The sequence below is a fragment of the Dysidea avara genome, chromosome 4 (assembly GCF_963678975.1).
Source record: "Dysidea avara chromosome 4, odDysAvar1.4, whole genome shotgun sequence".
NCBI classification, from domain to species: domain Eukaryota; kingdom Metazoa; phylum Porifera; class Demospongiae; order Dictyoceratida; family Dysideidae; genus Dysidea; species Dysidea avara.
In genome coordinates, this window is record NC_089275.1 from 10,712,907 (window position 1) to 10,728,332 (window position 15,426).

The following is a 15,426-nucleotide window of genomic DNA, read 5'->3' on the forward strand; positions in this document are numbered from 1 at the left end:
CTATCTATCTATCTATCTATCTATCTATCTATCTATCTATCTATCTATCTATCTATCTATCTATAAAAAATATGAAATTTGCATATTAAAACTGTGCTTTAAAAACTGTCCTTAAGGGGACTTTTCACAAGCAGCCACCAATTCTCTAAGATGATAATCAATTATAATACCTTCACATAATTTCACATTTTAAGTTTTGTTGATATCCTTAAATTAGGTCTAAGAGTAGAAATCTAAACTGTTTTTGAAGGAATGGTTTTCTTAGAGACAGTGTAGCATGCTAAAGGACCACCTTTAGCAATGAGAGTCACACAGTGGAGTTTGATTAAGCATGCAGCAGACATGAATGTCCATCTGGGAGGTCTGCAGGTATTCCCATAGGAAATTTTGCAAAGTTGAAAAGCTTTTTTTAAGATATAAATATGAATGTTCTATTAGAGTAGTTGATTTCTCTATTAGAGTATCTTGTTTCTTTGATATAAAGCAATGACCAATAATAGTGGGAAGGGCATAGTTTCCATGGTTCTGCTACCAATTTTATTATACACTGGTGGAGATGCATTAATTTTACTGTACTTTTGGATAATGTAGGAACACTACTACCTGTTTTGCCTGTGTAAACAAGGGCTTGCTAAATGCTTGAATAATTATAACACCTAATTAATATAGTACACACCTTCGTGATCTTCTTGCAATGCCTGCTTATGTCTTTTCAATCATGTTGGATTTGCATGTAATAACTTGTATACAGTACTGTATATGTACATAACATAAGTAGTTTTTACAGTTTTCTACCATACTTTTGGTACTGCATGATAGAAGAATTTATTTAACTTTTAGTCACAGATTTAATTAGTATAATAATCACACACATTTTAGTGCATTTTTGACTGTTAAAAGTACAATTATTCCTTAATTGTACTAATGTGTGTGTGGATGCCTACTGTAATCACATAGTGAATGCCCTTCATGCTTTGTACTGCATATAGTCATGCAGTTCTGTGTGGCCATGAAGTTCTTACTGGCCATGGTTTGTTATTGTGATTGCAGCCAATGAGATAACAGAATTACAGAAGCCATTTAAACATAACATAACCAATCAAATTGGTTAACATAAGGTGCAACAACTAGTAATATTATAAGTAGTAGCCAATCAAGTTCAAAAGTCATTAAGTGCTAAAAGAATGATGTTGCCACCATGTGATTTTACATCACTTGCACTCATTATTGGGATTAATGTATGGCAAACTATATCAATATGTGATTAGGAAAATAGTTCACTCGGTGTATTAAATGATGCTAGGTTCACTATGCTGAACTGCACAGTGAGTGTGTCTGTCTGTTTGTCTATCTTCTGTCTGCCTGCCTGTCTGTCTGGGTGTGGGTGCATGTGTGCGTAGCAATCCTAATGATGCAATCTTTAAGTTAATATTTTCATTTGAATGTTCAGATTTCTTTTAATTGCCAGCCTACGTATGTCAATGTGAATCTATCTAAACTTGAAATACCTTATGGTTATTTCAGTGGCAGCAATTTAGATCAGAAGTTATCGGAACTTTAAACCTCAAGCTCCGTACAATGTAGTATACATATGACTGGATTAAAATTCTTGGCCAGAGATCAAAAGTGGCAACCGAATAATGGTTGTAATAGTATGGAATGATGGTAATGTCAAAAGGTTTTTATTGGACAAGAAAAACGATAATCTTTACTAACACAGGACTTCAATTAAGTGTCAGCTCTGTGAAAACATCTTAACTTTCATGCACTTTAAAAGTTGTTTTTGCACTACATATATAGCAAACATGATACCATCAGCTTGTTAATAATTAAAGTTGTTTATGTCCTATCAACACAAATGATATCATTCCAGTAACTTTAAGGCCAACTGTTTTTTCCCCTGTATAGATACAACTGATTTTAGTTACAAAATACACTTGTAACTGGTGGATTGAAATCTAATATGTACTATACACAATGAGAGGAGTTATTAGTTTCAGAGTCCAAAATCAAACACATAATTGTATATAAACATAAAGATGTATACTTGTGCCATAAAGCACCTGTAGTTTGTCTTAATATTATAACTGGTCAATTAGACACTGTATATCACATACCTTATACGTACATACTGATGTGCGTTCACCATATTTTTCAGGTTAAACTCATGATTTTAGTTGGCAGTAGCCTAGGAATGAAAAATGTTATTAAAAGTCATCAAGACTGTTGTTACGGAAATGAATATGAATGCAATTATACCCATACAACAAGATCACAAGAACAACAAATATGTATCAATAGTTTTGTAAACACACTTTACCACAATGATGAGAAAATAACAAGTGGTTAACTATAACATGTAGTTTAGCTACAAAAACCACCCAGCAGAGCATTCAGCTACAAACAAGTCACCCTGTAGAGAGTTCAGTATTAAACAAGTCACCCTGTAGAGAGTTCAGTATTAAACAAGTCACCCTGTAGAGAGTTCAGTATTAAACAAGTCACCCTGTAGAGAGTTCAAATCACTCTGTAGAGAGTTTTAACTACCTTCACTGCAAACAAATCGCCCTGTGAAGAGTTCAGCTACAAACAAGTAGATAGTTTGGCTACAACAAGTCATTCTGAAGAGAGTCCAGGTACATTGGAAGTCACTCTGTAGAGAGGTCAGGCACAAACAGTTTATTGTAGAGATTTTTCTACAAGCCAGCCAAGTTGTGAGCCAATCTGTAGGAGAGAGGACATATGTGATAATTTTCATACAGTATTAAAAATTATAATTACAAAAAATATCCACAGAATTCAGCTCTTGCTCTCTTCCTCCTTTCTGTAATAAAGAAAAGACAAGTAAACTCCAAAGCTGGCCATAGCTGGCTTACAAATACTAAAAGAAGCGATATCTATACCAAAATAGCCAAGCTGTAAAAAAAAGGGTGCGGCCTCCAAAAAAGCCAGGATGAAAAAGACGTGAAATCAAAGGTGGCAGTTAAGAAATGGCTGTGATGGTAGGTTAATGGCAAGAAATCTAATAACAACAATTCAGGTGAATTTGGTGGTGAATCCTAGTCAAACTTGGTGAAGGCAACAAAAAATTCAGTGTGTCATTATTAATTTTTTGCCATTAACCTATCATCACGGCCATTTCTTGGCCACCACCTTTGATTTCACATCTTTTTCACCCTGGCTTTGTTAGGGGATACACTTTCTTTCACAGCTTGGCTGTTTTGGTATGGATACTATAGCTACATCAATGACAAAAAGATCATCAAACTCTTACTAGTACACTCTTTCAACTTCTGAAATATGTGTAATAGGTTTTCCTTAAATGGTAAGAAATTCACATACAGTGCGGTAAGGGAGTTGCCATGGTTAGCATTCAGGTTGTCTAGGTATGCACTGTTAGTTTAATCAGATTCTGTACATTGTCTCCTTACTCATTATTAAAGCTGTAATACCGATGTACTGTGTGATGAGCTGTATGAAGCAATAGACACTATAATTTGTGGGACCAAAAATCAATGATTGTCTTTTTTTAGGATTTAATGTTATTACTGCACGTTAGCCATGCAATATAGCACCAGAGTTTTATCGATTTATGCAAATTACCACAATCAATACTATTGCAACCTACAACACTTAAAAGCCTTAAAGCTCCACATAACTTTCAGCTAACTTTTCAGCAAGTAGCTATTCTATATGAATAATTTTGATCTTTGTTGAAACACACCAATTTTCCCACCCCTATCCTCTCTCTTAAATTAAGTTTATCTAAATTAAGTTTAAAACTTTACAATGTATCGGCTTCAGTTGTACTGCTGAAATGTGAATTTGGTATGTACCAGTATATATGCCCAAATTAAGTGGTTGAAGGAATCTATACACTGAGTCAGCAGTGCACTTATTATTATTATTTAACAGTTATGATCTGCTTCTACATGAAGTATTTTTAATGGTGTAGGCATGACAATGCGTACATAACATTATTAACCAGTCTGAGAAAGGGAAACACCTTGCTAACTGAATCAGTCACACCCTTACAATAAAACCAAAATCTGGAAATATTTTAATACAAAGGGTTTCTGCAACTTTAATAAAACAGTGAAGGCAACGCTGGTTGTTAGGCCAATAGACTATACAAATTGTGTCATGACACTACTAACCAGTTTAATGTTTCCAAATTGCTTTGAATAGAGAGAACCATTTTCACTATGTACGCTCATGTTTGTTACATAAAGATTTAAAAATTTCAATGTATATACATATAGCTACCATATAGTTTTGTTTGATGTATAGTATGCACTTAGCATCATGGCCAATGTGAATAAGGCAGCATGAGAGATGGAGGATGTTATGGAAGAGAGAATTTACTTGGTTTATACAAACAGAATCACCATGATGGGATGTGTTGTACAACACACACATTCACATCCTGTCAGTGTGTGCTACTTCTGCTTGTACATGTCTTTGTGTCATATATTTCTCAGTAAGGAAAAAGCCATGCAATATCTCAAGAAAAGCTGAGCTATACAGTTACATTTTATTATTCTATAGGATGGAGGAGATCTCATATGTTTATGTATACATCACCTATACAAAATAAATTACGAACCATGCGTATCTAAATTCTTAGTCATGGAATTAAGGTAGTGTTTGCTGTCAGTAATAACCACCCTCAGAGCTTGAAATGCTACAAGCCAATTCATGAAACATTATGAACTGTATGTACAATACGTATTACTAAAACTGTAGAGATAAAGTACAACCTTGCAGCTGCATGTAAAATATTGATGTGAATAATTCTGAATATCATTTCAACTGTGAGTAGCTGTGTTTTAATAACAGAATTCAGAGTATGTAATAGCAAACAGGTATATGTACTGTACCTTTTATGTATAAAGTTCTATAGCATTAAAAATGTAGCTAATAATTGTTTCTTTCTAGTCTGACCCTATCTTGTATACTTTTCTGGATAACAAAAGGTCACAGCTTTCAAGGACTGAATCACTATATATTGCTACTGTTAAAGTCTTAACAGTACAGTGTGTGTTGTATTGTACTATGGAAGTCAAACAGATATACTGTATGACTATTGTTATACAGAGACATGTATACGTACCGTATACATGTAACATACAGTATACTGGATTTAATTGACACTTAAATAATAAAACTCATCCATGGTTACAGTAGCTAACACCGCCATTTTACTTACATAGCCACATCCATTCATCATACTGTAGGTATTGAATATAATTCTATAGTTAAATATTTAGGATCATAACTCACATATATATATGGTCACTGTTTATAGCCAACACCTTTATTTTACTTACATAGCTACATGTATACATGTGCCCAATGTCATAAGGATGCAACCCAGACACGCTCACATACATGTCACTGTTTTCAGATTGGCATGGGTGGTACATAGTATTATTACACATGCTTGTATAACATACAGCAGCTATGTCTGTGTATATACTATAGCTAATTATTTCAACCATGAATCCTGATAGCTAGAAAATAAGATGAAAGAGCACATCAGTATGCACATGATTCAACAATGGAAACACAGATTATATACACACAATAACCATACCTGCAGCTAATGTACATCCTGCTGCCTGTTGTAATAGATTTACCATACAAGGAAGCTTACAATACATATCAATTGCTAACAGGTCATGACACATCATGACATGATAAATATACTGTAAATATTTGATTGTGGAATGAATGTTCCTTACTGGTTGTGGTAGACATGACATCCAGTTTAATAATAGCCATGTATCAGAAACCCTGAGAAGTGAGGAAATAGACTACTCTGAAATGCATGCTTAGTATGGGTGTAGAATATGAACCTAATAAACTAAGTATAATGACATTAGATCAGTTATCAAACATTACATAATTCATATAAACTATAAGGTTTTACCATGCCTGGTCTTACTGTACCAGGGCTTCATGCACAAATACCCATAGATTATACTGGCTTTATTATTGCTTTCATATTGCTCTCAAACACAGGATTCATGGATTGATGGGCAGTTTTTAGCTGCAGGGCAAAGCACTTTTGGAGTCTTGCAATAAATCAATTTTTTTTAAAAAGACATTCATGTACTGTTCCTTCTTCAGTCACAATCTGGTTTCACTAACTATCAAGGAAATAACACTGCATGGCATCAGACCGTGGTTACCAGGTAACGATCTTGTACTTCACAAATACATGATCAACTAGTTGCAACAGGGATAAGATCAGGTTGCATCAAAGCCAATGAACTGTCTGGTTGTTAGTTTGGTGAGTTTTGTCAGTTAAAAGAAAGGCTAAATATTTGTAAAAAGCTGCTAGCGATAAATGTTATGCCACCAGCATTAGCAAGCACAAAGGATGTAAATGTATGTGCTTGACATTATGAACTTGTTCTTCATAAATTACAAAACTACATGTTTGGCATCTTTCTACAACTAGAAGAAAGTGACTATTTATATGATTCTTTTCAAGGGGATCAAAAACACTCATGTCTAAAAGGCCAAATCATGGATGTGTTTCAGAATCACTTAGTTAGCAAAGATGTCTAATCATGCTTTCACAACTTTTTCACCCTGGATTTTTTGGAAGCTGCACACTTCTTTACAGCTAGGTTGCTTTTGATATACAGTAGATATAAGTCTTGTAATACTCTCCTCCAAAGGCTGTGTTGTACACTATTTGCAATTGTAGGCAAGTTTGTTTATAAATATTTAAAATCAGTTGTGATGCACTGTCAGGCTATTCTGATTGGTTGGTTGCCATATCTTTTTAGCATATCATGAAAATTGTTGTATTTAATTTTTGGGCACAATTATTGCATGGATGCTTTAGTGCAGAGTATTTAAGTTTGATAACTCCTGTGAAGCAGACATCATTTTGCCAAAGGTGTGGTACATATATAGAAGTTATTGTATGTACATACGTTGCACTGTGACTCAACAGCTTTGTCTGAACAAACATCAACCAGGAGTGGATTAGTTTCAGAATTTGTATGTCCTGAATCGTGTTTACCTACTACTCTATAATAGGGCACAGTCAGATGGTGGCAATAGTCTTGCCCAACATGTATTCTTTAATGACAGTCAAAACAGATCAAAATAACACATACCACTAAGGCCAGGCAAACTTGATTACTTGTTTCTCATCCACTAAAATTTGGATTTCCATGCGGGCGGGAGGTTATCTTTCATTATAAGAAAATACTCCAAATCAAGCTGTCTGTTTCTATAAAGGTTAGCTAAAGCCTTATAAGAACTAGTTACTTACGTTTTACCACTAGTACTGTTTCTGAGGTGCAAGTGACATTTGCTGTGCTGTAAAATGATTGCCATACTTCATATCATCAAAATACGTGTGCACATGATTAATAACAGCAATAATGAAATTAAAGGCAGGCGGGTAAAAAGGGATGCGGGCGAGAATGAGAAAGAATTAATCAAGTTTGCCTGGCCTAAATGTGCCTTTGTTTCTTAGTTTGCTGTGTAATTTTACACTAACTATAGGCATAGCTAATTGGGTTACATGTTTTGAGATTATGTCCAATTAACTTAATACCGTCACGGTCTGATTGTGAAAAGCATTTTCCCAAGGATTTTAGTTATTTCCCTCAGATAATTTTGTATAGTCACACATAACAACAGAACTAGACAGATACTAATGCTATTTCAACAAATCATGTAGATATTTAAAAGTCAAATCTGTCATATGTATATAGCCATGTAGTGTTATCCTCTGACATGTGTATGCCAGTCATGCATCAGCTTTGTGGCTATGTTGTTGTACTGGGATACAATTATATATACATACTACACATAATTATTATAAGGCATCACACTGCCCACCAGAATCACAATGCTTCTATGGGATATCAAAATCTGATCAGTACATCATCCTTACACATTGTGTTGATTTCTAGACTATTAAGAAATGCAGTGAGCACCTCATAATAATCAACTGCTGTGGAGTTGTAGTAGTGAACAAGTGCTAATTGTTTAATCTGTGACAGAAACTTCCAGGGGTGATACTATATATTTGTATGTACACGTACAGTACAGTATGTGATGGTACATTTCCTGGACACAGACAAACCTTTTTTCAGAACATGTGAACACAACAGGAAAATGTGGCATTATGATATACATGAAACTACCACAGACTTTTAAGAATGTACAGAAAATTGAGCCTTATTATGTTATGTTGAAGTTGTAAGGCTTTAAATGTCAGTACCAAATTTAGCTCGCAAGTACTGATGTATTCAGATACATGAAACAATTCAAGTGTTAAAAGTCTCCACCAAATTTCTGGCTTCTAGTACTTCAGCTTAATACAAGATGCTGAGAAAGAATCTCACAATGAGTTAACCATGAAGTTAGTGTCAATGACACCATCACAAAAGCCAGTTAAAGTCTCAGAAAATTTTTTTGTTGCTGACAGTAACACATCATCATAAAATGACCTCTACGCCTTGTGTTGCTATAGTAACTTCCTGAATTTTGAAGTAATACCACTAATTACAGTCACTTCTTAATTGAATGTATTAAGTCATGAATAATGACATGCTTTTTCTGATGAAATGCATTTTGTTACCTGCAGTAAGTGAGTACCTTGTTAATGCATAAACTGCTGAGACCTTTCAAACTCATTGATAACACCTTACTGGTGTTCAAAATAGAGGCACTCCCATTTTATCATGTATATGTAGGTGTAAAATTGTTTAGTGTAAATTGTTCGTGCTTGTAGGACTCTCTTTATTAACATTATTATTTTAATTATTCTGTGAAAAGCCCTGTATTATAATTATTCACATTTCAGTGTCACGTGTATAATATCAGGACATATTTGTATTGTACTGTATGTCATGTACAGTTAAACAACAATAAGTTTATATAGACACTTTAAGATTCTCTAATTTAATGTACAACATAAAAGGTGAATATCCAATGCTAAAATGCATGCCATAGATGAAATAATACTATTGTGTCTTCATGATTATAAACTGTTCTATAATTTGAGTTGCGTAGCAAGATGAAACTTCTTAAGTGGCACATGGTTTGTCTTCACATGGTTCCCATAATGTTACTAAGTGAGAATTGACACTGGGTAAACCGTGCAATTATATATAGTTTTAGCTAGTGCCTATTATTATTAATTTTCTTTTGTTTGTGAAACTCTGTGCATTTTCATTCAATCATGAGTCCATTTTTAGTGAAAACATTATTTGCCGAAGCTGATGTTCTTTCATACAGTATGTCAAATTATCCTTGTAACTGATTACAATTGCTAATTCTTATGTCAAGCATGAATGGTGAATGTGCAATCAATAAGAAAATTTCTTGTGAAGCTGTATTACCAATGTGCTTCCTGGAAGTCATACATTTGATTTTACTGGTTACTATAAAGGGACTTGTTGAAGTGTGATTTATATCAAACACACCAGAGAAAGATTACTGATAACGTCACCATTGTCCATTGACTATAATTGCCATTACTACGCATTTACATCTAGTCAGCAATACTGATCTGAAGGTATGAACTAGTGATAGCTTATAGCTAAATTGCTGTGGAATTAAGAAGTAGCTTTCATCTAATATGTATTTCTTGCAGTTCAACAATGAGATACTATCAGTGTCTAATTCTTGCACTGATCTTTGGCATATTCCAAGATGTTTCTGGTGTTGCAATATTTACAAAATCTGCCAATGAAAAGTTACGGAATCCTGGTACTTACATTCATTTGTCCATGTTGAGGACAATACAACTGATGCACAGCTACAACACTTTGCTAAACAGCTGATTAGAAGGTCTAATACCTGGACAAAGTTTAGAGCAGAGATAATTGCAGAGTATTGTAGCATCAAGTGTTTAACAGCAAAGCTGTCAGAAAGAGCTTTAAAATGGGTGAGAATGATCAATTATGTGTGCCAACCAGTTATACTAGTTAATGCTATTATGTGCTTATTGTCCACACAGGTAACTTTTGTCAACACCACAGTCTAAAAAAATTAAAACCCATGACTTACGTATCTATATTACTCACATATTTGCTGGCATCATTGTTTGTTTAACATTATGTGTAGGTTGTGCATCATGAATTAGTTTTGGAAGTAAAGGAAAATGAATACATTGCATTTGTATCTGGAACTGATTCTGTTTCATCTGCCAAGTCAGGATGGCACTTGGATAGAGTAGACCAACAGGCATTGCCACTGGATCAGAAATATACTGCTAGTCAATACACTGGGAAATCAGTTGATGTATATGTACTGGACACTGGTATTCACTATAATCACAGTGTATTCAATGGTAGAGCTCGCTATCCAGGCTGTGATCCAATTGACAAGATAGACAATGAAACACGTGAAGGAGAAGACTGCAATGGTCATGGAACTCATGTAGCTGGTCTTGTTGGTGGAAATGGTACTGGACTAGCCACTAGTGTGACTTTGTTTTCTGTTAGAGTAGCAAACTGTAGAGGCCGAGCTTCTGAAGCGTCACTCCTTGATGGACTAATGTGTGTACGTGAACATAGAAAAAGCAGAAATGGAACCCGAGCAATCATTAACATGTCTCTTGCTGGAAGTGCAATAATGGATAGTGTTAGCAAATTTGTGAAAGAATTAATAGCTGATGGTGTAGTAGTCACTGCTTCTGCTGGGAATGATCGTGATGACTTTAAGAGACTAAATTATGACTCCTGTAAAGTTTATCCAGCAGGTTATAGTGGTGTTATCAATGTAGGTGCTACTGACATGGATGATAATGCATTGATGGGTGAATTTAAAGGTAAAAATTTAATCACCAACATGGGATCATGTGTGGATGTGTTTGCTCCCGGCTATACCATCCTCAGTAGTGACATATGTATCCCTAAAATCCCCTGTTACAACTCTACAGCTAATGATGTAGATGAATGTAACACATGTCAGAGGTTTCGATCAGGAACTTCTCAGAGTTCTCCAATAGTCACTGGAGCTGTTGCCCTACTACTGGAGAAGTGTCCAAATATAACCAATACAGAAATTAGAAACATGCTAAGAACTTACTTATCCAGAGGCAGAGTCCGATTCTGTAAGGCATACAAATTCCTGAGTGAACACACTACTCTGACAGCTGTCAATGATGTTGTTGGTACTACACTTAATCGTTTACTGTTCATATAGTGCAGCGGCATAGTCCATAATATCAAGCCTATTGTGCATTTTTGATAAAAGCACCAAATTTGGTACACATGTAGGTTAATACCTAATAATCATGTTTGGATATGGAGGCACTCACAAATGTACTCACGGTAGCCATAGCAACTGTTTACAAAATGGCCACTACAAAAACACTATTTCTTGTTGCAACACTTGAAAACTTTGCCACAACTGAACAGTACACAATAACCAAATAAACAAGTAAACAAATACACAAAAACAAACAAACAAATTATCATATGCATAGAGAACACATGGCATTTATTCTGAATAGAGCACTGTCAAAGCACATGGTAAGTTGGTAATTGAAGCACTGTGCAACTCAGCAGTTTTTAGTTTGGTTTCTTATTGAAAGTTCTAAAGTTAGCAGTTACAGAAAGGTTTGTGTGCATGTTTGTACATATATATATAGGAGCAGATCTAGGGGGGTTCAATGGGTTCCATGGAACCCCTTTTTGAAACAGCCTCTCTTATTCGAGATATTCTAATAGAGCAGTCACAGTAGTCTTTTGAGGAGCAGTGTAGCAAGCTAGGTATCTAGTCATTATTAGTTCATTGGACTAGCTTGTCAACACAACCATGTCATCCTCCAAGAAGTTTAAACTTTTTGACACTTGGGAAACATTTTCATCTCAACAGCCAGCTGGTACAAACTGGGAGTTTTGTGTTATATGTCAGTAAGTGACAGCAGAACCATTTACTTTCCTTTGAATTCAAAAAGGAATGATATTGGAAAGGGATATCAATCACTTGCTGAAAACCTGGTCAAATTTGATGAATTGGGAAAGTTACCAATGAATGAAGGACACTAAGGACAGGGTATTGAAGCAGCTATGATTACCAATAAGGCTAAGTGGCATAAGACATGTAGGCTCCATTACAACAACCAAATGCTAAAAAGAGCAGAAAAAAGGAGCACCAAAGCCCAGAAGTAGATGATGCTCACACAAGTGTTACGTAGTAGATTGAAGTCTTTACTTAAATCTGGTGGGGAATTGTGCTTTTTCTGTAGTGAAGAAGGTGGTAATGATGGCCTACATGAGGTGACAACTTTTCAAGTGGACCAACATGTACACAAGTGAGCTAAGCTCACTGGAGACAGTTTTCTCTTGGCCAAACTGAGTTTAGGTGATATGATAGCTTTGGAAGCTAAGTACCACACCAAGTGTTTATTGGCTCTGTAGAACCGTACAAGGAAAGTGCAGGCTGCTCAGCAACAAATAAGTTGTAAAGATGATGTAGTATCAGGAATCGTGTTTGCTGAGCTTGTAATATATATTGAAGAAGTTTATTTGGAAGCAAGCATTTCACCAGTTTTCAAACTCACCGATGTGGCATAACTGTACATGTCTAGAATGCAACAGTTTGGAGTCATGAGTGACAAAAGAAAGCATACAACCCGATTGAAGCAAAGACTGCTTGCACATTTTCCAGATATGCGAGCTCAGAGTAAGGGGAGAGATGTTATGCTTGTATTTGATAAAGATATTGGTGCTGCACTTCCGTGACAAAACAAAGCCTGTGTCCAAGACAGTGAGACACTGTTAAAATTGAGGTGGTCATAGTACACTTAACCAGCAGCACACCCTTGGGGTGCGGGCACACTTTCAGGATACGGTGTGTGAAGTACACAAGACAAGCAGTGTGACTGTATATTGGTGTACATGACACTAAGATTTGTAAATGAAAAACTATTTTCTGCTATTATAGATGATTCTAGTGTTAAAAATTAGGTGTTCTTTGGTATCCTTTATCATTTAGAGGTAGTAGGATGTATAGAAAAGCATCGAATTTATGTGCTATAAATAAACTCATTTTGTGCTAAGCCATTACACGTCTAGATACACTACAATAAAATGTGTATTTGTGCATATCATAGTGTGGTACGCTCTAGATGTGTTGTGCATAGCATGCACTACTGTGGTGTATGTGATGTGTAGGAGATGATTTGCTAACTAATGGACAAATGTGAACATTTGTCCATTCACATTTGTCCATTAGTTAACAAATGTGAACCATTAGTTAGCAAATGTGAACCATCATCTCCTACACATCACATACTCCACCAAAGTACATTATATGCATATCACATTTAGAATTCATCACGTATGCACAAATACACATTTTATTGTAGTGACAGTTCAAGTTGATGAACAAAGCTGGTATGTTTGTATCAACAAAGTAATCAGTTTGCATTAACCAAGAGTACATTTACTCCTGATTATCATTAACTCATAGAATTTCCATTAGATAAAACACATTCAAATATTATGTCATCAGTCAACAGTAGAGAGATGAAAAATTTGTATGCTGATGATCAGTGGGGGCCCGTACATATCTTAAGGTAGAACATGTAAGCCTCAATTGAGTGAAATTAAAACCCACAATCAAACTCCAGGCTTGGTGATATAGGTTTTATATACATTTTGAAACAATTGTTTAAGTAGAGATTTGAAAGCAGTAAGTTGCTGACTGACTAATAGTGTTGTGTACTGTTTGTAGATTGTTGACATTCCAGGAATGTTACACCAATTGTGAAACTGCAGATGATGTAATACTTCACAATAATACTATGATGAGTGGTTGACTTCGATAATAAAGCCATCACATTCTACCCTTCCACTCCTGAATGCACAAGTGCTTTTTTTCAGCTGTACATGTATGGTCACACTATTATTAGTGTGACTAATATGGTGTGCATACTACTCTTGTAAGGATGTGCCAGTTTGGACAACAATATCACACCTGTGAAGCTGTTAGCTTCAACATGCATCATGGCTAGATCTGGTCTGGGACAGTTATGTAGCTGACTCTCTCAAAGCAACAACCAGGGTAAAATGAGGAAAAGAAGTACGTCAACATGTTGCTGAATCTGCACCCATACTAGGAAACTGGCAAGACTTTTTGTGTGTAGACCTTAACAAGAAAGAATTCTTTAGTTTCCTCTCAACGGCACTTGGTGATTCATTCAAAGAGAATAACAACGAACTGGTTGTCACAGATAGGGTTCAGGTTCTTTGTGTGCAACAACAAGATGCTCACTTAATTGGTCCATGCAGCATAGAAGAGGCTGACAGTCACATGATGTTGCATGTTGCACATGCTACACAACATGGCCATCATCAAATACCAGTACGCACTGTTGATACAGATGCTGTGGTGTTGGCAGTGATGGTAGCTGAAACTCTACCAGCTAAACATGAAGTTTGGGTAACATTTGGAGCAGGAAAAATTTCTGATACTTGGCAGCCCATCAAATTGCAGCTCATCTGGGATCAGAGAAGTCACATACCCTTCTTCTGTTCCATGCACTTACTGGATGTGACACCCATGACAGCGTTTGTTGGACATGGCAAGAAAACTGCATGGGCTGTATTCATTCCCAGAACTTACTAATGCACTGCTAGAGCTAGCACATGCACCAACTGAGATTTCAGAACAAGCCATGCATGTCATTGAGGGGTTTGTCATTCTTATCTATGACCGAACAAGCACCTGCACTGATGTTAACCAGGCTAGGAAGAACTCATTGCAATGACAGCATCTGTAAAGAGAATTCCACCCACACACGCTGCTCTGGAGCAGCATGTCAAGCAAGCTGCCATCGAAGGTGGTCATGTCTGGGGTCAAGCACTTACTCCATATCCTGTACTTTGTTCTCCAAGTAGGTGAGGTTGGATCAAGACAGATGGTGGCCTATATGAACCACACTGGACCACACCTCAAGAAGCATCAAAGACCTGTTATGGGCTGATCTATTGTGGCTAGAAGGGATGTCGTACCAACTGCAAGTGCAAAAAGGCTGGTCTTCAATGCACTGCTCTCTGCAAGTGTGAAAGAGAATCTCCAATAAACTGAACAAAGTTCAATTTTGTATCACACAGAGAGTTTATAATATATTATTCCAGCATTTATAACTATAACAATCGATTGTGCAGTAATTGTCTATTATGAATAAGATAAAATGATCAATATTTGCATTATTCATGTCAATAAAGATTTAGCATAATTCTACTAGAAGAAATTTAGTCCTTTTTGTACAAAATTACTGCCATGAACTTTTCATTGGTAGTACTAAAATTCCTAATAGTGGTTTGAAATCATTTGCGTGGCAGCCATTTTGTAAACTGTTGCTATGACTACTATGAGTACAAGTGTGAGTGCCTCCATATCCAAAAATGATTGTTAGGTAATAATCTACAT

At 35.8% G+C, this 15,426-nt stretch overlaps 1 protein-coding gene across 1 annotated transcript; it reads left to right on the forward strand.

The window, feature by feature from the left end:
- Nucleotides 1-9,931: 9,931 nt before the first annotated feature.
- On the forward strand, nucleotides 9,932-11,187 carry LOC136253547 (aqualysin-1-like). The gene is made up of 2 exons (XM_066046215.1): nucleotides 9,932-9,997; nucleotides 10,105-11,187. Exons 1-2 carry the CDS (start codon nucleotides 9,932-9,934, stop codon nucleotides 11,185-11,187), a joined length of 1,149 nt encoding a protein of 382 aa, XP_065902287.1.
- Nucleotides 11,188-15,426: the final 4,239 nt, after the last annotated feature.